A 27,183-nucleotide genomic window follows, 5' to 3' on the forward strand; every position below is an offset into this window, starting at 1 on the left:
TACATCTTGTCCCTTCTATATTTGAATGTACTGTGCCTTTTTGATTGTGAATTGCTGAATATTGTGGGTAATTCAAAGTGTCTTTGCATGCTAAATCTGAGAGGTGTTACTCACAATGACCAGAACTGCTTTAAAGTACTATCCGCATAGGGTGCAAATTAAATTTATTCTAAATACATGGTTTTTCTCCTCAGGAAAGCAAACAGTTCTTCATCTGATGGATGTACTTTCATTGATGCAGCATTTGTGTATTCTGTTCAAATAGCCTAAATATTTGAAATTTGCCAGCATTTGCTGTTTATACATGTGACCAGTAATGGGGAAAGTTTTTCCTCCAAAAACTGCTGGGATGGAAAAGGGTCAAAATAAATACAGGTGCTTAAGTAAACAGCTGTTGGTACACTTAGAAGGCAGTTAGTCAGTCAAGACACTGACAGAATCCTCTCAATCCCAGTTCCATGGAGACCTAAATACTGCAGTGCTCAGGGCCATGAAGAAGTGGTTTGTTACCTGTGGTTTTTCCCTGGCTTAGTTTTTTTTCTGCCTTAGTTAGGTCATCATGTGTCATTGTCCAAGAACTGGTAGTCAGCACAAAGGAAGTGGTGGGGGCAGGCAAAGAGGTAGAGCAGGGAACCACAGATTCCAGACCAAAGCCTGATGTTTCTGGAGATGTTCTGTTGTTGCAGTTATCCTTATTGAATATGGATCTAGTATCTGTTTCCCTATCTGTCTATAGTCTAATTGCATTTTGCTAGACTTTTTTATAGGGATCTGCCACCTGGCTGGCTTTCTTCGAAGGTGTTCTAGTCACCTCTGTGATTGGTTCTTAGAGATATCCATCAGTATTATACTGAAAATTCCTGCTTACTTTTAGATCAGGTAGTAAATTGAAAGTGGTAAGAGAACAGGCAGTTGAAGAGAGCATAATAGCATCCTAAGGAGGAAGGAAAAGGGAGTGCTTCACAACTGTTGGTGTCATTGTGGCCATTTCTTCCTAGATACGTTTGCATTAAATTAGAATCTGTGTAGATACAAATATATTTTAATAAGAATAGGTTAAAACCTTTACATATAATTTCTAATTGTTTTCTAGAAGTCTTTTGGCATTATTGTTGTGGAGTCTTGGAGTATTTTTTACTACTAATCACTGAGATTTTGCAGTGAAACCTGACATTAGCAAGACTACCTACAGTATGTAATTCAGTACAGTCTTGTATGTGGCTTTCCAGAGTTGAGAAACAGTTAAAAGTTATAGAAGGGCTTTTTACACTTTCTGTGCTTTTCTTGCTCTATGGGTTACAAGTATTAATCTGCCTTATAGGTTACATTTCTGGTTTGTTTGTGATACTACACTTTTATAATGTTTGAGATGCTGTATTCCACAGGATATGGTTTTGTGTAGTCTGCTGTGTTCGACCAATAAAAACATTTTCAGGTTTTAGAAGTGGAATTAAGCCATAGTGGATAACTGTCAAAGATATGCTGAACTGCCAGACAGTCTGAGGATGATGGAGTAGTCTTTTCTTTAAGCAAGCCCTAAATATGTTTTTTTTTTTTTCTTAAGAGTTACAGCACTGGACTGATTTTTGTGTATTAATTGAAATAAAGTATCCTATCAGTGATAAAAAAAAAAAGGTTACTTATCTTAGGATTCAGAAAGTATAGAATCTAGGTCTGAGGAGCTAAGTTGAATGTACTTTTTATTCTTTTTGTTTTTCAGAGGTCCAGAAGACACAATAAATGATTGTAAAATCCTTTTTATAGAGGAAATGTACAAGATTGAAAAGCCAGGAGCCTATCCATTGACATTTGGGGATGGAGATTTCAAAAGTATGCGCTTTTTAAATTATTTGAATATAAGTACAAATTAAGTGATGTTTATTTAGAAAATATCAGCATGCAGAGGTAGTAGTAATTGTTTTCTGTTCAGGAAAGTAATAACATTGAATCATTTTTAGTCTTCTGTTCTAAAAGTATAGTTACTATAAGATGGCTGTATTACTTGACATATTCAGAAACTAGTAACAGCTTTGTGCTATCAGTCATAAGTGGTGAAAAAGGGAAACAGCTGATAATGCTCTAAATAAACAGTGCAGAATGAATTTGCAGTCTTATTTAAGTTCCTAGAGAAGTGTTCAGGTCACCAAAACTTCTATTGCAACTGACATGTAATTTAAGCTTTTAATAAATTAATAAATGCCAAAGATAGAATTAGTCTGTAGTAATGCAATTTAACTCTGTCATTATGTCAGGAAACAAAAAAAAGATAAGGAACTTTGCTCTAAAGCTGGTTGTACCATGAAAAAAAAGGGATAATTAATATTTGGATTAGTTTACCCTGCATGACCTTCTAAAAAAATGACTATGCCAGACCTCCTTAACCTCCCCACAAACATGGTAAGGAGTTAGTAGCAGTTTATCTAAAAAGTAGTGTGACATTTTACCCTAAGTTGGAAATATTAAAGTCATGAGTGCTAAATATTTGTGATAGCAGCACTGAAGACTGAACTTGCAGGTCTGCAAGTAGGTTTTAGATATAATTATATATTACATTCCTGACTCCATGCAATTTTTCAGAACCTTTGGAGGTAGCTTTCAGTGCACAAGGAGTCTGAGTAATGTTTATTTGTTGTCTAAAAAAAAAAAAAATCACTATTCTTCAAAGGAGCAAATACCATTCCCTGCGGTATTCTTAAAAGTAAAAATGTCAATTTCTCAAGTCATTATTCATTTTTATTATTTGAGAATTACTTTCCTCAGATTACTAAAAAATGAAAAAAGAAAACTATTCATTCTGTTTTATGTTTTCTCGGTCATATTAAAAGATGTTTGCATATCTTAAAGCATGTTTTGATTTAAAAAGATTGCAGTGTGAAAAAATTTAAAATCTACAAATACTGGTTTGCATTTACATACTGTTTCTTTTACAAGTATGCAGTGTTTTAAATGGCATAAAAAATTATTGCAATTCATTTAGTTCTTCCCTGCAGCTGCTGTGTAGTGAATTAATTTTTCAAATTGTGTGTGTCAAGGAAATGAGTGATTACCGTATTGCTGACTGTACAAAATTGTCTACAACGGTGCTATTTGATCTGACACGAGTATTTACTTATCATAGAATCATTTAGATTGCAAAAGGCCCTTAAGACCATCAAGTCCAACTGTTAACCCAGCACTGCCAAGTCCACCACTAAATCATGTCCCTAAGTGCCACATCTACATGTTTTTTGAACACTTCCAGGGGTGGTAATTCCATCACTTCTCTGGGCAACTTCTTTCAGTGCTTGACCATTCTTTCTGTGAAGCAGTTTTCTTAATAATAAGAAACCTCCCCTAGCCCAACTTCAGGCTGTTTCCTCTTGTCCTTTTGACTGACCTTCTCCTGCCTACAACCTCCTTTCACACAGTTGTAGGGAGCAATAAGGTCTCAGGTCACCTGAGCCTTCTTTTCTCCGGGCTAAACAACGCAGCTCCCTGAGCTGCTCCTCATAGGACTTGTACTCCAGACCCTTCACGAGCTTCACTGGCCTATGCTGGACATACTCCAGCACCTCAGTGTCCTTCTTGAAGTGAGGGATCCAAAGCTGAACACAGGATTTGAGGGGTGGCCTCGTGAATCTATACTTTGTACACTCATTGCCACACTAATTGTTTCAGAGTCAAGATCTTCATTGTCTATCATAGCTCCTTCCCTGCAATGTTGATAGTTGTTTCTTTATTTGTAACCTCTTTGCTTAAACTACCCAAATATTGACATCTGTGTAGAGATTTGCACCTCTGTGTATGTTTTATTCCATTTTGTTCCTGGTCCCAATCTTATTAATTTTAACATATTGTTTATAACCTTCATAAATAAGTATAATTCATAAATATAACCTTTAAAAGTGTGATCATGAAAAATAAATTGATCTCGGAATTCATCCTTATTTCTAAAACTGCTCTTTTTCCTGAAGCCAGCACTCACCACACAACCCTGTTCATATTATTCTGTTTTTTCAGCCAGGTCATCTGTTTTGCCTTCATTCAAGCATGCACAGTGTACATCACTTGAGTTGTATGCCATAAGCACCAGTGTAGCCTTTCCTTCTGGACTGTACTTGCAACCCCATTTGTACTGTGTATTAAAAAGAGGTTAAATATATATACACATATCTATAAACACACAGTTCCCTTAGCTTATATACTCTGGAAATATGCAGAGTTTTATTACAAAAACAGCAGATGAAATTAAAACCATTATTTGACCTTAAATATTCTATGAGATTGTTGTAAGCACAATCAGAAAATGCACTGACTGTAGTTTTGTCCATATTAAGCTACTTTCCGTGCCCTTGTCAAAAGATAGAATGCCTGCTGTGGAAATAATCTTCATCAAATAGACAGTGTAGGCTGTCACTGCAGAAAAACTCCTATTTCTTGAGCATGGTCACATAATAATCAGGTTTTGTATGTGTGAAGTGATGTCATTATACATTTAGCAGTTACAATTAAAAATAAAGTAGTCATTTTCTAGTTAATTAATGGAAATAAAATTCTACAGCTGAGGAAAGGAGTAAGGCTAAGCCTATTAGAAAAGTATACTAGAATTAACAAAATCTAAGAAGCAACATATTTGTAAATATCTTAAAAATATTTATATACAACATGGAAATAAGACCTGGGTATCAACATGTATTACTTCCATCAGAATGCAAACTTGTGCTGTGATAACTCTTCCTGCAAAAAAAAAGATAATATGAAATTATATATGCAACTAAACTCTGCATTGTTGGCTGAGGTGAACAGACCTGTTTTCATGAGACCAACAGTGCAGCTATAGTTAGTGCATTTGACTTACAACATGGTTAAAACACAAATGTGAAAAATTATAGTCATGTCACAAAAATGACAGTTTGTAGTTTGTATATTGAAGAAAGTTGAGAACTTCACATATTGTTTAACTGATCTACAATATGTAGACCTTTTTTTCTCTTTTTCTATTAAAAGAAAAAAAAATTACTAACCTTTTACCTAAGAAACTGGTTTCATAACTGAAACCAGTTAATTACATAGACCTAAACAATTTGTGGTGCTAAGAGATACAGAAAAATAGGCAGTTTCATTTTGTCTGTTATTTATTGGATGAGATAGACTCTTCGGTTTCCTTAGGGAGTGCTCAGTCATCACTTCTAAAATTTTTCAAAGGAGTTAACAGTTATCTGGGATTTCATAGTCTGACTTGAATTGGTGTTGACACCTTGCACAGGTTGTGAGTTTAACCTAGCTGTGCTGGAAAACCCTCAGATTTGTTCATCAACACTTGTAAAATTTTTGCTTTCTCTTCAAATGAGCTTTGGGAGAGAAGTCTCAAACTAATAGAAGATTGCCTCCATTTGGGTAGCGTGATAAGTCTGCTAGGCTACGCTTTACTAGAAGCAATATTCTCATAGATTTTGGCACTTTTTTAGAAGTATATATTTAAGTGTACCTTTGCCTTTAAGACTTTGCAAAATAGTCACTGCTGGTAGCTTTACATGTTTATTTCTCAGGTTTTCCAGTTAGTACATCTCACTAAACCTTCTATTTGCAGCTGGTAATCTTCCCTCTTCAGTGATTTTTTTATATTCTTCAGTTTTTTGTCTTGAAAACAATGATTCAAACATTCTGATATAGCACTTCTTATCATAGAATGGTTTAGTTGGAAGGGACCTTTAAAGATCTTCTAGTCCAAGCCCCTTGCTGTGGGCAGGGATATCTTTCATTAAATCAGGTTGCTCAAAGCCCTATTCAATCTTACTCTGAAAGGTTCCAGGGATGGGGCATTCACACCTTCTCAGGGTAACCTGTGCCAGTGTCTCATCACCCTCACAGTAAAAAAATTTCTTCCTTGTATCCAGTCTAAATCATGTCTCTTTCAATTTAAAACTGTTCCTTGTTGTCATTGTTGTTGCTCCCTGTCATTACTGTCTTGGTAAAAAATCTTTCCCCATCTTTCTTATAAACCCACTTTAAGTATTGAAAGCCCACAAAAAGGTCTCCCTGAAGCCTTCTCTTCCCCAGGCTGAAGAAAGCCATCTCTCTCAGCCTTTCTTCTTAGGAGAGATGTTCCAGCCGTCTGATAATTTTCATGGCCCTCCTCTGGACCTGTCCTAACAGTGGTTGGAAGGAGTATTCGGGGAACTACAGGCCTGTCAGCCTGACCTCAGTGCTGGGCAAGGTCATGGAGCAGATCTTCCCGAGTATCATCACACATGATGTGCAGGACAACTAGGGGATCACGCCCAGCCAGCAGGGATTTGTGAAAGGCAGGTTCAGCTTGACCAACCTGATCTTCTATGACAGGGTGACCCGCCTAGTGGTTGAGGGAAAGGCTGTGCATGTCATCTGCCTGGACTTTAGTAAAGCCTTTGATACTATTTCCCACAGCATTCTTCTGGAGGAACTGTCTGCTCATGGCTTAGACAGACACACTGTTCACAGGGTAAAAACCTGTCTGTATGGCCAGGCCCAGAGAGTGGTGGTGGATGGAGTTACATCCAGCTGGTGGCCGGTCACCAGCAGTGTTCCCCAGGGCTCAGTACTGGGGCCAGTTCTGTTTAATGTCTTTATGGATGACCTGGATGAGGGCATTGAGTGCACCATCAGTCAGTTTGCAGGTGACACCAAGTTGGGTGGGAGTGTTGACCTGCTGGAGGGTAGGAGGGCTCTGCAGAAGGATCTGGACAGGCTGGATCATGGGCCAGGGCCTGTGGTGTGAGGTTCAACAAAGCCCAGTGCTGGGTTCTGCCCTTGGTTCACAACAACCCCAGGCAGCTCCAAGGCCAATGGCATCCTGGCCTGGATCAGCAACAGTGTGGCCAGCAGGACCAGGGCAGGGATTGTCCCCCTGTACTCAGCACTGGTGAGGCCACGCCTTGAATTCAGTTCTGGGCCACTCACTCCAAGAAAGACATTGAGGTGCTGAAGTGAGTCACACCATGTGCCTGAGAGTATTGATTGGATATCAGGAAAAATTTCTTCATGGAAGGGGTTATTAAGCATTAGGCCAAGTTCCCCAGTGAAGTGGTGGCATCACAGTCCCTGGTAGTGTTGTAAAGGTGAGTGGATATGGCACTTGAGGACATGATTTAATGCTGAACATGATGGTGGTGCTAGGTTGACAGACTTGATGATCTTAAAGGTATTTTCAAACTTTATTGATTCTATGATTCTGCGATGAACTGCACTGCTCAGCCTGGTGTCATCTACAGCCTTGTTGAGAGTGCAGTCAATTCCACTGTGTATGTCATTGATGTAGGTAGAAAATAATAGTGTTCCCAGTATGACCCTTGAAGAACACCGCTCCTTAATGGTTTACATTTTTACATTGAACCATTGGATATGGACCATTCACTCTTTAACTGTGGCCATCCAATTAAATCTTTATCCGTTTAACATTTCATTCATAAAACCCATCTCTCTTCAGTTTAGCAGCAAGAATGTAAGACAGCTATAAAGCTAAAGAGTGTCCCAAACAAGGGCCACAGAGATGGTGAAGGGCCTTGAAGGGAAGCTGTATAAAGAACAGCTGAGGTCACTTGGTCTGTTCAGCCTGGAGAAGAGGAGACTGAGGGCAGTCATCACAGTCTACAACTTCCTCATGAGGGGAGGAGGAGGGGCACACACCAATGTCTTTTCTGTGATGACCAGTGACAGGACACGAGGAAATTGCCTGAAGCTGTGTCAGGGGACGTTTAGGTTGGATATTAGGAGAAGGTTCTTCACCCAGGGGGTGGCTGGACGCTTGAACAGGCTTCCCAGGAAAGTGGTCACAGCACCAAGCCTGGCAAGGATTCAAGGAGCTTTTGGACAATGCTCTCGCACACATGGTGGGATTCTTGGGATGTCATCTGCAGGGCCAGGAGTTGGACGTGACTGATTCTTGTGGATCCCTACCCACTCACAGTATTCTATAATTCTATGACTTTATGTTAAGAATATTGTGAGGGTCCAAATCAAAGGCCTTACAGATAGGTAAATGACATCTGTAGTTCTCCTTTGACAATTGATGTATTCTGTCCGTGGTAGAGGACCAATGTGCCAATCAGGCACTATTTGCCCTTGGTGAAGCCATTTTATTTGTCTTTAACCAGCCCTCTGTCTTCCACATGGTTTGACATGTCTTCCAGGAGTCTATGCTCTGTGATCTTACTGGGCACTGAGATGAGACTGACTAGTCAATAATTCCCGGGTTCCTGCTTTTTGCCTTTTTAAAAAAATACTCCTTTTTCTCCAGTCACTGAGAACTTACCCTGACTGCTGTGGATTTTCAGACATGATGTGACTGCCGTGACTTTTTATATATGATGGAGAGTGGCTTAACAACTACATTCACCAATTCTCTCAGGACCCTGGGATGCATCTCCTTGGGTCCCATGGTCTTGTCTATGCTCAGGTTCTCAGATGATCTTGAACCTGATCTTCTCTTACACTTCAATTCCCCAGTTCCTCTCTTGAGGTTCAGGGACTTCAGAGATGTGGGAAGAGTGATTACTAATGAACAATGAGGCAAACTAAATTGCTGCATACCTCAACCTTCTCCATGTTGATTGTCATTAGTTCTGTCCCATTTTGGGGAACAGAGGGGAGGATGGGGTTGTGTGTGTACATTTTCTTTAATCTTCTATTTCTGACCAACATGCCTGTAGAAGCCATTGTTACTATTCTTTGTATCCCGTGCCAAATTCAGCTCCAGTTATACCTTAGCTTTCCCAATCCTGTCTCTACACCAGGTAGCACTTCTCTTTTCTTCCCGGGATACCTGTCCCTGATTCCATGTCCTATGCTTTTCCTTCTTGTGTTTCACTTTGGCCAGGGTATTTGCTGAGCCATGCTGGTCTCCTGCCTTCGTTGCCTGAATGCTCACTGGTGGAACTTGAGAGCTCTTGGGCTCTAAGAAAAATGTCCTTAAAGATCTGACAGTTCTATTCTGCTCCTTTTTCCCTGAGTGCAGTTTTCCAGAGGGTCCCATGTAGTAATTCCTTAAACAACTAAAGCTTAGGCTCCTAAAATTCAGGGTACTGACTTTAACCTTTCTTTGGCCCATAATGCTTGAGATCATGAATTCCACTGGGGCATGATCGCTTCAGCCCAGGCTGCCACTGGTCCTGACCTCACCTTTTAGTTAATCTGTGTCAGTAAGCAACAGATGCAGTAACACTTCTCTGTCACCTGGGTTAAGAAATTATCCTTGATGCTCTCCAAGAGTCTCCTGGACTGCTTACATCTTGCCGAGCTGCTTTTCCAGCAGATGTCAGGGTGACTGTCCTGAGAAGTCCCTGCAGCTGGATCAGAACCTGCCAGAGTGATGCTTCCTGCAGGTGAAGTAAGAAGGTTTTGTCAGCAGGCTCCCCTCAGTTGGGTGGCAGGTAATAAACACAAACCGTGAGGTTTCCTTTGTTGGTTTGGCCTCTGATTTTCGATCACAAGCTCTTGACCTGTTCATTGCTGTTTTTCAAAGACAGGTTTGTGCAATCAGTCCATAGAGGGCAAATTGCCTGCCCCTCCTTCCTTGCCTGTCCCTTCTGAACAGTCTGTAGCTATCAATTGGAGTGTTCCAGTCACATGATTTGTCCCACCAAGTTTCAGTGTTTGTGGTTAGATCATAGCTTTCCATCTGCACAGTCACTTCCAATTCTTCTGATTGTTACCCATGCTACATATGCCAGTGTATAGACATTTTAGCTGGGCTATCAACTGTGTCAGCATTTTAGATAAAAAAACTCTTGTTTTTTTAGGCATTTCACAGGTGTTCCCCTGTCAGTTATTAATTCATCAAGAGCCCCTGACTTTTCTTTGTTAATCAAAACTCCATCCCCTTCCCACTCAAAATCTAGCTCATTCTGCCTTTGAAGATGGAAGTATTGTTCAAGGTCCTCCAGAAAGACTGCAGACACAGCACAATGCTTGGCATTCCAGTCCCCCTTTCTTATAAAACTTTGTCTGGAGTTTCTCTCCACAGAGAATTTACACTGATAACTTACAACTGTGTTGATGAGTTTCTCTGTAAAGTCCATTCAGTTGGGAGGGCATGCTTTTCTTCAGCAGAAGGGGGGTTGGATTTCTGCAAAACTCTTAGTCATAAATTTCCTTCTTGGTATAGCTAGGAAAAACAGTAAAGTTTCCAGAACTCCTCTGGATGCATCAAGGATCCACCTTGTATTTCTATTCAAGAATAAACTCCTGAAAGAAATATTTACTTTTATTGCTTATATTATCCAAGCTGACTTACAAGGAACTGGTAAGCTGTACAGCTTCAAAAGGCAGCAAAGCTCCACCTGTAGGGAGAATATGCAGGTGCATCTTGGGGACAGGAGAAAATAAAGAGAAGCTGCTGATTAATTTTCTTTAGTAATTTTCTTTATGGCTTGTTTATACAGCAGAAGAAATCTTGTTAGACCTAGATAGTTAATTACCTCATTGTAAGAAAAAAAGCATTTTCAAGAGAGCAGTGTTCATGTTCAGAAATAATTATTCCTTTAGATACAGTAATGCACTTTTCTGAGATACATGGCATTTGATGTTTCTTTGTTTTTGACAGGAAAAAGTGGCCCTGAATGCAAGCACTGTAGGGCTGATCCAGATAAGGAGTGCCGGTTTTGTTCGTGTTACTTGTGTGGTGGCAAACAGGATGCTCACATGCAACTCCTGTGTGATGAATGTAATATGGCTTATCATATATACTGCCTGAACCCTCCCTTAAGCAAGATACCAGAAGATGAAGACTGGTAAATATACAAGCTTATATATTTTTATATATATTTACTTACCTATACTGACATTTTTTTAATATATATTTACTTACCTATACTGACATTCTATACATGGTACCTTTTTGATATTTGCACCTCATGAAAGAAAATGCTGAAGATGTTTTTAAATTCTGGGGTGTTTTCATCCATCTACTTAATAAAAGGCTTATGTTTTCTGTCAAGATAATTCTTTTAAATCATTCACAAGGGATAGTAGTAATGACCTTATGGAATTTCAAGACTGGTATGTTCATTTTATTCATTATGATCATTATGATCTTCTGTGACATTACCTGATCTGACTGTATTTATTGACAGTTGTTGTTCCTTAGCCTCTTCATTTTTTAAAAGCTTCACTGCTTGAGCAATTCTCTTATGCTCATGCTTCTCTGCCCCTTCATCCTCTGTCCCTGCTCATGCCCCTGTGCTCTTCATTGCCTCTATTACATTCATTTTTCATGCTATGGAAGGACAACTGCATTGCTACTCTTCATGTCTTATGTACTTACTCTTATGTCTTTATTAGCTGTGTACAATTTATACTGTTCATATTTATCACCTGTCTACGACTTACTTGAGATTCTAATACTTTATAGCTGAGTAATAAGTAGAATTTTATTCTAAGAAAGTTTTCCATTATATAGACTTCATTAAATATCTAAGATGTCTATGAATACATTACATGGAATCTCTTTGAACCTTGTGATTATATTTTATGTAAAAATCTGTGTAAGTCTTTTGGAAGTTTTAATGTTCTCTGTAAATGAATAACTCAATCTCTTACACCTCACTGGATTCCATAATGTTTATTGGTTGGTACCTGATGGTCTGCCTGTTTTCTGGGGCAACTATCCTCACATGAAAGAATTTCTTACTAAAATCTAAACTAGCTAGAAGGTGCTATAAGGTCTTCCTGAAGCCTTTTCTCCATACTGAACAGCCCCAAGTCTCTCAGCCTGTCTTCAAGGCAGAGGTGCTCCAGCCCTCTGATCAACTCAGTGGCCCTTCTATGGACTCTTTCCAACAGGTCCACATCTTTCTTGTGTTGGGTGCCCCAGGGCCGGATGCAGCACTGCAGGTGGGGTCTCACAAGACCAGAGTAGAGGGGGAGAATCACCTCCCTTGACCTGCTGCCCACACTGCTTTGGATGCAGCCCAGGATTGGTGGGTTGGCTTTCTGGGCTGTGAGTGCACATTGCTGGGTCATGGTGAGCCTTTTGATCACAAACACCTCCTCCTCTCCAGAGCCAGTCTTCATTCATTCTCCAAATTACGAATTTCCAGAAGTTTAATTCATATAATTAAAATTCATGGGAAAATGGCTATCAAGCTTTTTACCTTGTTTTTGTTTGCTTTGTAACTAACAATAGGAGTCTTAAGATCTCTACATGTAAGTCCATAGGTGCATCTGTGGATGAAGTCACAGGATGGTAGAGGTACAGTTATGGACCTGGCTTACGTGAACCAGTTTCAGGATGCTTAGTGTCACCAGCCTTGTGCTGTCTCAATGCTTGTCATTATGTAGAAATGCTTTTGCACTAGGCAAAGCAGCATCTCCTACCAAAGAAGAAGTTCGTGCCCTCCATTCTTTTTGCATACTAGCAAAGAATCATGGCTGTCTGATTCTTGATATATGAACAGTTTGCTTTAGAATTGGAAATACTTCCATTTCATGTTTTTAGAATGTAAAATGTGGCAAACTCTCTTCAGGATTTAAGCCTTCAGTTTGGGAAAGGGTAAATTTTTCTTGTGGAGATTAAGTCACTCTGTATGTGAAACAGTATTTAATATTCCATACAAGATTCAGTTTAAAAGATATTAAGGTAATATTTTTATCCTATCGAGAAACAGGGAATTCACTGTGTGAACTCACCTAGTTAATTCACCTTGTGAATTTGCATTATGTCATATTTGTTCTTCTAATTGGTTGTTGCATGCGCTTTTTCTGTAAGCAGCTGTAATACTCCTCAAAGTCATAGTGTCAGATAATTTCAGCATCTTACATGATTATTTATTTTAATCTACATGGCTTCATTGTTTTAATGGTTCAACACCTTTCCTGAGATAGTGAAATCTATTCCTGTGGACATTAATCATTAATTCTTCTATTCATATCCACATACACAACTTAATAAATCCAAAACAGTCGAAGTACTACTGCTACTACTACTACAAGTAGTAGTAGTAGTAGTAGTAGTAACAGTTGTTATTATCTGAACTAGATTATCAATGTTAGTGTAGATCAGGCTTCCTCTTCTAATGGTGTATGGTCCAAACCTAGCCTATGGGAGCCAGAAACATGGACGTGCCTTTGTATTGATGTTCCTGGAGTGGGATTAGAATGTTACTGGAAACAGCAGAAGGACCACTGTACTCCTTTTCTCTCACTACTGTAGTCACTGTGTACTAGTATCTCTACTTTCCTACCTGAATGGATTTGTGTTAGTTGGAGTAGGCCACAACATTATATTCCAAATGGCCTCACTGTGGAGTGAGTGTGTTTGTGTGTTTCTATACACATTATGTCATGTCTTGGCTCTACATGATATTCAGCAGTCTGCAGTGAAATTTGTTGCACTACCAGCAAAAAATAAGACTGGGCAGGACGTAGAAACAGACCATAAGTAGTGGTTAGCAGCATACTCTAATCTCAGCTATTTTCTCCTTTACATGATATAAGTGAAGGAGGACTAAATGAAGAGAGAATACAGGAGACATGGGGACCGCTCATGTATCATGTCAGAAAAAATAGTTATATGTTTTGCCGCTAGCACTCTATCTTTAAAGATACTGAAAATCCCTTTTTTAAAAAAAGTTGACAGTATTTGTTCATGTTGAGTTCATTTTTTAAGCCGTAGGCTTCAGCTGCTTAAGACTGGTGTATGCTTGCTAGCTTGAAACGTTCAGTCAAAATAAACAAATGGACACTCTTTTGGCTACAAAAAATGTATTGCCATTATTACAAAGTTAATTGAGGATTTACTAAAACCTTTTTTTAGGTATTGTCCTTCCTGCAAAAATGATTCTAATGAAGTTGTAAAGGCTGGAGAAAAGCTCAAACAGAGTAAAAAGAAAGCAAAGATGCCATCTGCCAGTACTGAAAGCCAGAGAGACTGGGGAAAGGTAGAGTGTGTTTTAGAAATAGCTGTTACTCTGATTGTTCATGTATGTGCTACATCTATAATTCTGCTTACATATGCACTACACAAAATTCAGTACTGGGTTGTACAGACAACAAGACAATGTTTAATCCTGCCCACTGTCTACTGGCAGTTAAAGCAGTGGAAGGATTATTAAGGTGACCAGATGTAAAAACAAAAAGAAAGACAACCCCAAATTCCCCTCCAAAACCCATAACCACATATGACTTAATTCCTTTTAACAATTGTTAACATATTTTAAAGTATGTGTTTGCTATAATATACAGATTTCATGATCTCTGCATTGAATTTGCAAATAGTCTTCAATATTGTAATACTGATTCATTTTGTCTGATGTATTTTTAGGGCATGGCCTGTGTTGGTCGCACTAAGGAATGCACTATTGTTCCTTCAAATCATTATGGGCCTATACCTGGTGTTCCTGTTGGGACAACCTGGAAATTCAGAGTTCAGGTATGTTGTTCCAGTATTAGCTGTAGTTGAAGAAAGTAGGAATAATAATGAATGGGTTAGGCACTAAATAAATTTAAACTGACAATTGCCATTTTCACCAGGACTGAGTAAAGCAAATACATTATGATTCCAATATTGGAAGTGATGCCAATAGTAGCGAAGGCTGAACTGTACTGATTTTACCATACAACTTAATAGAAAGTCTGTTGGAATTATGATAAACGTATTTCACATTTTAAGTGGGATACTTAGTGAATAGAGTTAAGTATTTTCTGAAGAGTTTTCTTCACATGAACTGATTATCCCATGCAGGGGGTGTAGACTGCAGATTTTGAAAACATTATGTGGTATCACTGTGAATGGGCTCTGTAGGTGTTTTTGGTCATATGTAGTGTATGTCCAAATCTGCTTTTAGGCTGATGAACAGCTTAGACAGCTTACACTGTAAGTCTGTGCTGCTACTGAAATTCACTGTGTATTCAGCTTTTGGTGATTTTTTGAACTGTCTCGTTTTCTGTTTCAAATACTCCTTAGGCTCTGTAGTAAACTAGGTTGGTAGAAAACTGGAAGACAAACAATCCTGTATACAGTAGAATGGGGGCTAATTTTCCCAGTCCTTTTCACATTTTGGTTATGTAAGCACAGTGCCAATACTCAACGGGGCAGGAAAAAACAAAGCAGGGAGGAGGGAACAGCTTCATTTTGTGCCAGTACTGATTTTTTTGTGGTTTCACAATGTCCAGCAAGCGACAAGCTTCCTCCCTTTTTCCCCAGCCTGATCCAATTGCAATGATTTTTGGGTTATCTTTCATTTTTTTATTGTTTTTTTTAGTCATGAAAATACATACTTCCTTGTTTTCTAAATCTGTTAGTTCTTTGTCCCTTGCATGTGTAAATGACTGTAACTGAATGTTTTCTGTCATATTTGGAAGAATAAAACCAGGGGTTTTTAAACCGCTTGAGGAGGGGCAAGCCAAAAATTAAAAGCCTCTTCTGATTTGTTTCATGAACTTATCATCATTTGCTTTCTTTTTGTTGGCTGCCAGATTATGTAAAGTCTAGTAAGTAAGAGAACTTTCTAAAATCACTTAGGCAAACTCGAAGTATCACAATCAATATTTATTTTCACTGCTTCAATGGTAATTGGAATTACCTTTTTGCTAGGAATTCTATTGGTAAGACAAAAGCTAATGCTTTTCAGGTATTTCTAGTACTGGTAGGAAAAACAAACAGAATTAGAGTGCTACTTTTGTCAAAAAAATCGATCAAAGAAATTTTTATATATATATATATATATGTATGGACTAGATATCAAAAGACAACTACCATTTATGCATAATTCATTTATTTTGGGTACAAATTAAATATTTTGTCATTAAAAAAAAAATTGAAATGCTTTCTATGTAGAAAAAAACCTTTTTTTTTCTCATAGTCTTTTTCATGAGAAAATAGTTTGTCTTAGCAAATCTATGAGAATTTAGAGACTGTATGAGAATTTAAAGACTTCTTTATTTCTGATTTGCATCGTTTTTTTAATGACACAAACTCTCTTTTCCCTAGAAGGAAATTGACTAAATATTGCTTCTGGAGCAATGTTTCAGAGCATCTGAAGACCATCTTTGCCATGAATTATTTACCACAGCTCATCTTGGGGGTGAATCACCTACCAGAAACCTAGATTTAATTGATAAAACCTGGAAATGAAAAGAAGGGAGGGAGGAATCAATTAAAGGATGTTTGATACAACAGGAAAGAGGAGCACAATAGTGGGGCCTTTTTATTCAGCATACTCACAAATGGTCTGGAAAAATTGGCAAATAGCTGATAAAGCTAAGGGAAAGTGCTAAGCTGTTGTGGATAGTAAACATGGGACTGGGAACAGTTCCAAGTATGTTATTAGTAACTGGCTTTCAGCTACTTCTTCTTCTTGTTATTTAGCAAAGAGATATTCTAATAGCTAATTCTGAAAAATATGTCATTTTAATACCCAATAGTGAACAGAAAAATAAATCAAATACTAAATTATCATTAAATGAAAGGTCAGGAGAATAAAATACATTATTATGAACAGCAATCAGGATGATTAAAGGAATGGAATTGTTTTCATTCATCTGGAAAATGTTGAAAATTTTGTGGGGTGTAGATGACTACAAAATGATGTACAGTATAAAAAAAGTGGGACAATTTGTAATGACAAATTTACAAATTTGTGATGTCAAATTTTGTAAAGTGATCGTGACAAAAACATCAGCTGTCCACTCCAAAGTGACTGAAAGTGGTACTAGTTCATATGACAAGTGGTACTACTTGAACTCTTCTATCTCGTCAATACTATGAATCCAAAAGTTTTAAATAGTACAGGAAGTCAGCCACAGACAGCTGAATCCTGAGAAATTGTGCAAGGAAGTATTATTGTGTCCTTGCCTAGTTTTCATACTCTGCACAGCTCTAATCTGTTGTTTAAAACTGCATTTTTTACTAGCTGGATCTTCGATGTATTGTGTTATGAAATGTCAGGATTACAGCAGAAGAATATAGACTTCCTTGAAAGTTGTTTGGAAGTGTAGGCTGAGAAAAGGAGCTCAGGAGTGTGAGAAGCAGAACGAGAAAAACAGGCAAAATCAAGGTCTGAAAGAAAAGATGAAGGTAGAAAGTAGTGTAATTGGTTTTGTGCTGGAATCCTTCATTCTATCAATAGTATTTTTTGCATAATATACTGAGAAAATGCATAATTTAATATATAGTCTCTTTTTATTTGTAAAGGTTGTTTGTGGGGTTTTTTTTTAATAATCAGTAGTTTGAAATCATTATTAAGTAAGTTTTTGTGGGAGAGATGATCCAGCAGACTAATGATGTTGCCAGATTATGCTACAGCTGCAGCTTTCAGGTGGTCAGGTTGCAGATGACTTGAACATTTACTGCCAGAGAGTTATCCTGGTTGGAGAACTAGTCTGTGATCCATATAGTGCTGCAGCGGCCTCTTCTTTTTCCTTGGGCAGTGTGATAATATTCCTCTCCACTGGTTACATTTAGAGTGTTACCTTAAAAGTCCCTGACAAAATGATGTTTACACTGGGATCTTCCTTGATTAAAAATTGTAAAATGTTACCAAACTGGCAGACCTCCTTCTGCTTTGAATTGTTCTAAATGACTGTGCAAATGGAGTATATCAGTGAGTACAGTTTTAGGTATTGCTTATGGAAAAAAAAACTTGGAGATTTTTCCCAAGAAAGAAAGTGTGTCTTTACGTCTTCCACTGTCACCACTGTCCTACATTATCCTGCTGATTTCCTCGGTGTTCTTACTTTCAGCTTTTCTTACGGAATAAACAGTGGAGTTCCCACCTTTAATAGCAGTCTTGCATTAACTGTTGACACAGAAACCTCTGTAGAATATTTTAAGCAGAAAATTGATTGTTAAAAGTGGTTGTAGGTGACTTGGTCTTTGAAAAAAATGCTGGAAACTGGCTTTTTTCTGTTCGCAGGTGAGTGAAGCAGGTGTTCACAGGCCCCATGTTGGTGGAATCCATGGACGCAGTAATGATGGAGCTTACTCACTCGTACTAGCTGGGGGATTTGAAGATGAAGTGGTATGTCATTCATGCGAGCAATGGTCTTGCTGTTCTCCTGCATCAAATGTATCAATGTCTGTAAATACGCAGTTATATTTGTTGTTTAAAACTAATGTTTAGGCAGATGTGACTGTGGAAAAAAATAGCTACTACTGATAAATTAAGTAGTTCTTAGTGTTTTGGAGAGAAAAATCTTAGCGAATCTTAAAGAATGCTTATGCTCAGATTTGCATTAAAGAAAAACATCAGTTACTGCTGGATTTGACATTGTTTAGGGTAGTTACATTTCAGTATACTTTTGGAGTTTAAATTGAGCGTAATATAAAATCTGATCGTGTAATTATATGCAAATAATACGCTTTATGTTCTGCTTTTGTCACGATTTAATTACATTCCAAACAGTATTTCTAAATATGTGATACATTTATTTTAATGCACAAGAATAAAAGATATGAATTACTTGATACTAGGAAGTTTTGAAAGTTCTTGGCTCCTGCTAATGAGCACTTTCAGAACTTCTTAGCAAAGTCTCACCGTCTTGTATTATGAGCACTAAATGTGCTGGGAAAGAATTCTAGTTTGGTGTTAACTTCTAAGTAGAGCAACAAAAGCAATTATGCTGCTAAACAAAACAGTAACTGCTTTCAGTTTTCATCTCCTGGTATTGACCAACATTTTTTTGTGAAGAGATTACTGTTTTCTTCCATTAAGTAATGTTTACACAAGGTCCATCCCTTCCTGCAGTTCCGGTTCATCAGGTGGAATTTTGAATCATGGATCAGGTGAAGGATAATGCAGTAAGCAACCTGGTTTTTTTAACACACGCGTAACTATCAAACACAAGAAAAAGGGCAATGAAGAAAAAAAAAAGCATATGAATGAAATTGCATTAGAGTGTAACATATTCTTTGCCAACAGCATCTACCAGCTGCTGCTGCTGCTGCTGCAGAGTTTTGCCTCTGAAGGAGTGTGTGTCTCTATTTGAACAAGTGGCATGAGGAGGTACTTGGTGTTTGGATATGGTGTCCTTAGCGTCTATCCTGGGCCAAGCTCGTGGACCCTAAGAACACTGTTGCACAGTAGTTGTATCTGCTGTGCTGGGATGCTGCAGACTCCTGTTTTATTCTTTTTAGTGATACTGATGTCCCCTTATTTCTGAGGTGGTAATTATTCAATTCAAAATATTTACTGAGCTTAACTGGATTCTTTGCATGTCTTTTCAGTTCACCTAAGTGATGTTGTGACTGTGGTTTTGTAGACACCTAAGTACTGTCATAGTCTGAAAGACATAAATAATTTTGAAAAGGCATAGTAGGAGAGAAGTGTTGCAGAAAATTCCCTAAAAACTTATATGAATGTCAGTGTTTTTCTGTTTTCTAAACTAATAATACAAGGGATTTTTTTTCCCAGTTACACTATTGAAATTAGTTTTTATTCTCTTCTTCTTTCACATGCCAGATTTTATTTTCCAATTTACTTTAATTTTTCCTGGTTTTTTGGAAAAGGTTGAGATTAAATTCCTGTAAGAATATACACAGAAAAATCGAGTTTTGTACTTTTAAGTATCCTGAGCACAGTATCTAATCAACTTGAGAAGTGAAACTTTTAAATAAAAGATACAGGTAAAAATCTCTGCTAACATCTATTCATTTTATTGTGTGAGTACCAAAAAGAGAGATGACTCTTACTTGAATTTCAATGGTACAACAAAAGTACTTGTGTGTCAGTTTTTATAAAAGTGAGAAATAAATTCATTTTGGAGGAGTGTTATACTGTATGCTTATAAACTTTATGTACTATTTATGCACACCGATGGTGTGTGCCATCTTAATGTGCTTCTTATTGCTTTAAATCAACAAAGCCACACTCAGGTAAAGTAATTGCAAAAATGCATTGCAGGAAACAGAGTTCACTGTCTAGCTTTCAGATCATGACATTTTTATGCCATGCCTTTAGAAACTTAAAATACTGGAGACCCAGAATTATCTCCAGTTTTGCTGAATTTGGGATGTTCTGGATGTATTGGAGTGCTCCTTAATAACAAGTTTTATCAGTTCTGTCAGATGTACCCTCAAGATTGAGAACAGGTACAGTCATAGCTAACAAAATGAGCAGTGGGTGAAATTGTTTTGCACATGAAGCTTTATCCTCATTTCTAATTACATGCATATAAAATATTTGCACATTAATCTCTCTCCTGAAAATGTGTAACTTTGAATTCTAGTGACGTATTACATAGCTTACCCATAGTTAGCTTTTTTTTTGAATATGTTAATATTGCTGATCTCCTGGTATTGTTTTGATAGTAATAATAGGAACATTAGCTGAAGAAATTGAGAAGTCTTTTAGTAATTTGTAATTTAAGAATTGTTTCAGAGCAGACTAACATTTAAAGACTAGATACTGGACATTAGCACTGATTGTGCAATCACAGAGTTCATGATGAACGTATGCTGATTTGTCTGTTCATTAAATCAAGCAGCTGGAGAAGTCTAACTTCCATGTTGAAAACTTGGCCTCTTATTTTGTGTCCCTGTTTTTATGTATCAGGTTGAAACTGCTGCTTATTGTCAAAAGTTTCAAGATTCATGTTTCTGCTGGGTAGAGGTAGTGTTGTAAAGATGGTAAATTAATTGTGTGGTGTGCTCTAATTTAATCCAAACAAAAATTGTTTCTTCTGTAAGTGTTGTTGCACATAGAATCATATGGGAAATCTTGAACTGAGATTCAGAATCTCTTTGGAGAATAATACTTGGTGTGAGCAGTTGCATCCTCTCATAAAAGATTCTGAGACGATAATGACTCTAATGACTCAAAAGGGACCCCAAGCAATATAGTCATTGTTTAGGTTTGTTGATATTTTATACCAAACCCATTCAGTGCCTGGAATGTAGCATTCACAAACCACTTAATGAAATTAATGTCTAATACAAAATGCATGTCTTTTAGATTTTCCATGTGTTACTTTAACTATAATTATAGTAGGCTAATTAAATTAGTCATACAGATTGCAGGATTTTTTTCCCTCAAAAAGCCAATCAATTTTGGATCTCCACCCAAGAGCCAAAGATTACCGTAATTAAAAAATGCTGCATCTAAGAGCTGTTGTATCTCCTAAGTAAACTCCTGCTACAGGAAAGTGTCTTTGACCTGAAAAGGCTCTCTGTCTTTGGTGAACCTGGTTCAAAATCAGAACAGATTTTTAATGGAATGAAAGATAATTAATCCACACTGAGTAGCCTGAATTGTTTACATATTTATGTTCGTTTTAAAAGCCTGGTAATCCGCCATTTTTGGACACTACATGGAAAGGAGTAAGAAAAACCTCAGAAAGGAATTCACATACAGTGGTTAACTAGGACCTTGATTTTTTAAGATGTTGCCCTGCATCCATCACCAGTTAGCCACCTTCTGCTGTTTCCTGCATTGAAGCTGACTTTCTTACTGTTCAGATATGTAGATTAGTCAACACTAAAATGGTGAAATGTTTTCATTGTGGTGGAATGTGCCATGACACTGCCAGGTTCTTGCTGTCAGGGGTGATTCTGAGGAAGACTCAGAAAGAAAAATTATGATGTATTCAGGCTCTGCACTTAATGCAAGGGATTTTTATTGATTTACAAATGAAATTTGTAGTTTAGCCCTTCCTTTTCAATTGGCACCTTTTACTGCAGTGTTAAACCATGAAATTTTCAAAAATAAATCACACAGTGGGCAGATAGACCAATTCTCTCAGCACTTTATGCATACAGAGTTTAATGGAGATGAATGATGACATGATTCGGTTTCAAAGGTAATTGCTTGATAGTTAATATTTGACTTGGATTTAATAACTTCCTTTAAAAAGGTTTAGTGCTTTTTTATTTTGCTTTATCATATAATCAAACTCAGCTTTTATTCATTACATTTTGCTGAGGTCAAGCTGATGTGGGATTGATGAAGTGATGATATTTGGGGATTTCTTGTATCAAGAAAGCCAATAAGACATTTTTTTGTTGTTCAGACTGAGGGTTGGAACTCATCTAGAAAATCTGATTGAGTTTGTAATATCCTATTACTGAGAAATACAATTTTTGCTTTATCTGTTGGAACCAAACTTTGAAATCTGAGCATAATAGCAGAGGTGTTAATGGAAAGAGAAAATGATTGAGAGCTCTCTTGAGATAGTTGATATTCTAGTAACTTGAAGTAGCTAATGTGCCTGTCAGCTGGTGCATAAAAGCAATCCATAGAAATAATGTGGTCAAATGATTCAATGGAATTCAAAATCTTGCTTTTTTCATTCTACATTATTTCTTTGTTAGACTTAAAACTGATTATATAACAACAGTGGATAGTGGAGTATGATTTATTACAACTGACTGTCTGTACTGGCTGTCTGAGGCTGACTGGCTTGTAGTACTAGAGCTTCAGGCTTGTCTTCCACTCATGCACCTCAGTATGAGATACTGGGTCAATGCTACTGTGGCTGAAGTTCATTTGATCTCTCATATGATCAAAGTTTGCAAACAGGATAGTTAAGAAATAACTTTATGGACACAACATAAGAAAAAAGGGCATACAAAAGGTGTTAAGAGAAGACAGGATGACAAAATACTTACTAGCTCTTGAAAGTTCCAAGGAAGTGGAATTAAGCTCTGGAAAGCAGAAGAGAAATGGCAGAAATACATATTTTAAGGTAAGAAAATGGGGAGAATGTAGGAAGAAGGGAAGGGAAAAGATAAAATTGTTTTGATAGGCTTTTTGACAGCTATTTTGTTTGTCCAAGAAGAACATAAGACATCAGTAATTCCTTTTGCCATATGTTTTCTTTAACTGTTTGAAGCATTGTCTTCAGTTCTGCTTTCTGATCCTCTTGAGACAAAAATAGCTTTACCAGTCTCATACTGGCTCTCAGTTGAAAGTTGTTGTAGGTGGTAGGAAGATCCTGTATTATCTATAGATAGAACTCAGAGCTGTTGAGAAACTGTTTTAGTGAGTCATTACTCTCCAGTCATCCCAAATAATAAGCTGTGAATATTCTTGTCGTACTTCACTTCAAAAGTAAAACACCATAAGCCCTATGGAAGTAGGTACTCTAGGTCTCCCATGAAGTCTCTGGAGTACCAGTGTCCCTGTTTCATTTCTGCTTGTCATGGGCACATTCATATCCACCTTTATTCCATTCTTTAGACACTGGGTCTGTACATCACTTACTCTTGCCATTTTTGATTTTCTTCTCTACAAGCACTTTTGAGTTCTTCTGAGCTTTCTTCCTCTCCTGTTTGAGAGTTGCTCTTATATCAGAGATTATATCAAATGTCCTCCCATTTCTCTTCATCCAGCTCAGATCAATGACAAGATCTCTGTCATTTTCCTTCAGATCTAGAAACTGTGTGTTTGTTCCCTGAAATCTCTTTTTTGTTTTTTTTTTTGTAATGTATCTGATATGAAGTAAAAGAGTATAGTTCATCTAGAGAATAAAGCAGCAGTGAGTCTTCCGTACGTTGGAGGATGTTGAAAGATCCTTGTAACTTGACCTGTGACATTTATGTTCCATAGTAATTCCTTTTATCCTCCATTTTCCTTCCCCTGCATTTCCAGTTGCTTATTTATGCATAGAACACTTTGATAATTAAAGAAAAGCAAATGTAACCTATGAAGTGCGGGATATGTTCAGGAGGTGAGCATGTATGCATAGCCTTCTATCCATAGTATCTCTTCAAGCACAGTGTTTTCAGTTTGCCTGTGGTTAGACTACCACCAGAGAACCACTTGGTCTTTCTCTGAAGATGCTGGAAGTTTGTTGGTTTTAGGCCATTTGCATTTAACCATTTTCCATAGAAGTGTATGGAAGTAGGAATTCTGTTGCCTTTATGCATTCTCTCTTGAGTTTTTTTGTCTTAAGTCTGTAGCAATTTGTCCTTGATTTATGTCTTTCTGTTATGCCAGAAAATAAAAGTCTATTCCATACTTTCTTCTCGTGAAGATGTATCAACAACCTGGTAGTTGATAAACAGAAGTTTGTCAAGAACCTGTCCTGTCTTGTAAATAGTTTTCCCCCTCTTGCTTTCATATGAAGTGTTTCTGTCTTTCTTGGATTTTTTCACATTCTTATATATATGTCATATCAGTATTTATCTCAAAATTACGTTCTAAGAAGAGAGAAAAAAATCACCTTCTGATTTCAGTTTATTTCTGCTTGTATATCAAAAAGTGCCTTAACAGTCCCTCCCCACCCTGCCACATAATCAACATGTGTGTGTTTCTTTCTTTGTTAGAAAACGCAGGCTATTCTGGATTCATGACCTTCCAAGATATGTTTCCCTGTTTTTCTGAACTTGTGACAAGCTTCTTATTCATTGTCAAAATGCAATTTGTTTGATTGGTTGTGATACATCAAGCAAATCCATCCTTGTTCATATTATTATCAGGATCATCTTTGCGTGATCTGTGCATTGTGTTTGCCTTGACAGTCACTGAAAAATGAAACATACTCTGTGATTAATTCCAATTCTGTGATACTTTATTTTATACAATTTATTTTACATACTTTCTTAGTAAATGGTTCTTGTCTGGTTGGCCTTTTAAAGTTGTTTCTTATACTGTCTTTAATAGAAATTCATTCTATTTCTGTTGGTTTTTAGAGATTTATTTAGTAGAGTAAGTAGACTGTTTTAAGAAAGCAGATACCAAAGTTTATACATGTCTTTGCTAGGTTTTGAGTATACTTTTTAACTTCATAGCACTTGTATTTATTATGTGCAGATGACTGCAGCTGAGTTTCTGTTAGGTTTTACCTACACAAAATAAAATGAACCTAATTTCTATAATTATCTATGGCCTTGTTCAACCAGCATTTCTCTTTCTAACTTTCTCTTTTTCTGCTGTTGTCAGTCCTGAAATATATGTAACAGTCTTGCACTGGATCCTAAAAAATGTCAGACTTTTAATAGTGGTAAGAAGTGGACTGAATTTTATTACTGCATAGATGTTCCGAATTTTGCTTTAAATATTCATTTAGATATTATTTTCCTATTAAATGTTTATCTTCCACAATTGCTACATGCTTTGTACCCAGTATGCATTTCCAAAGAAATAACGCATTAAATATATATGTAATGTGTATATTTATGTATTTCTGGAAATACATGAATTTCCCAGGAGTAATATGAAATTCTGTGACAGACTTTGTCCAGGAAGTAGAAATACAGGCTTTACTTAAGTGTATTTAGATTTTGACAGTTTTCACAGCTCATGGTAAAAGATTTTATCAACCTTCTTTCAATTTCATGAAAATTCTACATAGGAACTATAGTACAGAATTATTTTAACTTACAAAATATGAATCTAAATCATTTTAAACTCTCACTGATTCAGAAGAGTTGGGATTAGTATTTCACTAAAGCACCTGCCTTGTACATAAGGCAGCACTGTATGTATGTATCAGCACTAAGCTCCTTGCACAAGCTGAAGTGGCTGACATGATTCATCCAAGGTATTTACTGTGTATTTTAGAAACATGATGTTCTTGTAAACTCAATGAAAGCTCAAGAGCAAGTAACCACTTGCTAGAATATGTTCTCTTCCTCAGATTTTTTTCTCAAAATAGCTTTATAAAAAATGCAAAAGTAGCAGTTTTTAAGGCAGGCAGTTTTTCAATCAGAATTTTTTGGGAAAGTGGTTACATCTAGAGCAGTAGTTTTGTGCTGGCACAGCTGCTGTAGGACGGTGATATTGAAATTGAAAACATGTCTTTCATGCCTTGGATTACAGTTTTTCTCTGAGTAAATAGAACAAATAAAGTTGCTTTTTTTTTTTTTTCTTTTTTTTTTTTTTTTTTTCAGTTGAGTTACTTTACTTTAGAGCGTTAAACCAAAGGATAATCTTCTTGCACAGGATCGAGGAGATGAATTCACTTACACTGGGAGTGGAGGTAGAGATCTTTCTGGCAATAAAAGAATTGGAGAACATTCATTTGATCAGACATTAACGCACATGAATAGGTAAGTTTTGAAGATAAAATTCAAAAGTATTCCAAAACAAAAAGTTGGGTTGTAGTGCTTTAATTTAAAACCAATGTTTTGCTGTATTTTTTCACTCCTGTACATGCTGTGTTTGTAAACAGCAATGCCTCTTGCTACTAAGAGGCATTTTATCAAGCATTATAAAGTTTTGTTGCTTTAAGGAACATGCATCTCAGTGAAATACATTGCTGAATTGCTGCTGCAGCTCACAGTCATGCCTCTGGTTGAAATTGTTCTGCAGTCACCCTCAGAAGACTCTGTTTTAATTAAGTGAGAAGTTTGTCAAAGCTCTTGAGCAGAAGTTTTCTAATTCTGGGTGTTTTGTTTTTTAAGTTTCTCCAGTGGGTAAATCAGTTATGAATTTAAGTAGGAAGAAAGCGTTTTCATTTTCCCATGATAAAAGAAATATTTTCTGTTTTGTTAGCCCTTTCTTCCGTCATATTGTTCTATGAAGAGCAAGGAATTAGGGTGCTGCTTTATCAAAACAGGTACTTGAAAGAGAACATACATCCAGAGGAAGAATTAGACATCTGCCTGAAGTGTTTTTCCATCCTCCAAAAGCCTGCCTGAACAAAGAGTACTCCATCCTTTTCTGTTCCTAAGAGCATAATCTATTACACAACTGACCTCTGAACACCTGTGGGATGCTGAGAGTCACTGAGAACTTTTGTTTGCCAGGTCTGCATTTAGACACGTTCTGCTGCTCTCAGACTGGCTGGAGAGGGATTCTTTCAAGCTGTCTAGAGGAGAAAGAGGAAAAGCCTGACTTGGCTGCTGAGACAGGGAGGGGGAGGGGGTATGTGATGCAAACATGAACAAGAACAAGGAGGGAAGAAAGAGGGAAGTAGATTTAAGCAGTAGCTTTACAAGCAGATTTAGTGAATAGAGCAAAGTTGTTTTGGGACACAGAATTAAAGGCTGGACTCCTTAGTGACAGACAGCCTTTCTCTTAGCAAATGAGAAATCCAGAGGCAAAACTACTTAGCTTTGAAGACGTTAGGGTACGTGGAGTAACAACATGCTGCTCTCATTTGGTGAGCTTGATACAAGTTCTCAAGCACTTTGATTCAGAATATTATGATGATTCTGTGTAGTTGAATCTGTGTTGGTTTTGCTTGTCCAGATAGTTTTACAAGGTTTGGTTTTAAATGGGAAACATTTTTAATGTTGGCGTAGTGTTCCTGTCTCTTACTGTTCTCTACAATGTGGAGAACTTGTACCAT

General features: G+C 37.2%; 1 protein-coding gene across 1 annotated transcript in view; it reads left to right on the plus strand.

Annotated features, from left to right (window-relative positions):
- UHRF2 (ubiquitin like with PHD and ring finger domains 2) overlaps window positions 1-27,183 on the plus strand; it is a 79,199-nt gene that overhangs the window by 44,923 nt on the left and 7,093 nt on the right. The window contains exons 6-11 of the mRNA XM_017732784.1: window positions 1,721-1,830; window positions 10,559-10,745; window positions 13,769-13,892; window positions 14,276-14,383; window positions 17,868-17,972; window positions 25,833-25,939. Coding sequence (XP_017588273.1) covers window positions 1,721-1,830; window positions 10,559-10,745; window positions 13,769-13,892; window positions 14,276-14,383; window positions 17,868-17,972; window positions 25,833-25,939 — 741 coding nt within the window. The remainder of the gene's footprint in view (window positions 1-1,720; window positions 1,831-10,558; window positions 10,746-13,768; window positions 13,893-14,275; window positions 14,384-17,867; window positions 17,973-25,832; window positions 25,940-27,183) is intronic.

Source organism: Corvus brachyrhynchos, unplaced genomic scaffold (assembly GCF_000691975.1).
Source record: "Corvus brachyrhynchos isolate BGI_N302 unplaced genomic scaffold, ASM69197v1 scaffold194, whole genome shotgun sequence".
NCBI lineage: Eukaryota > Metazoa > Chordata > Aves > Passeriformes > Corvidae > Corvus > Corvus brachyrhynchos.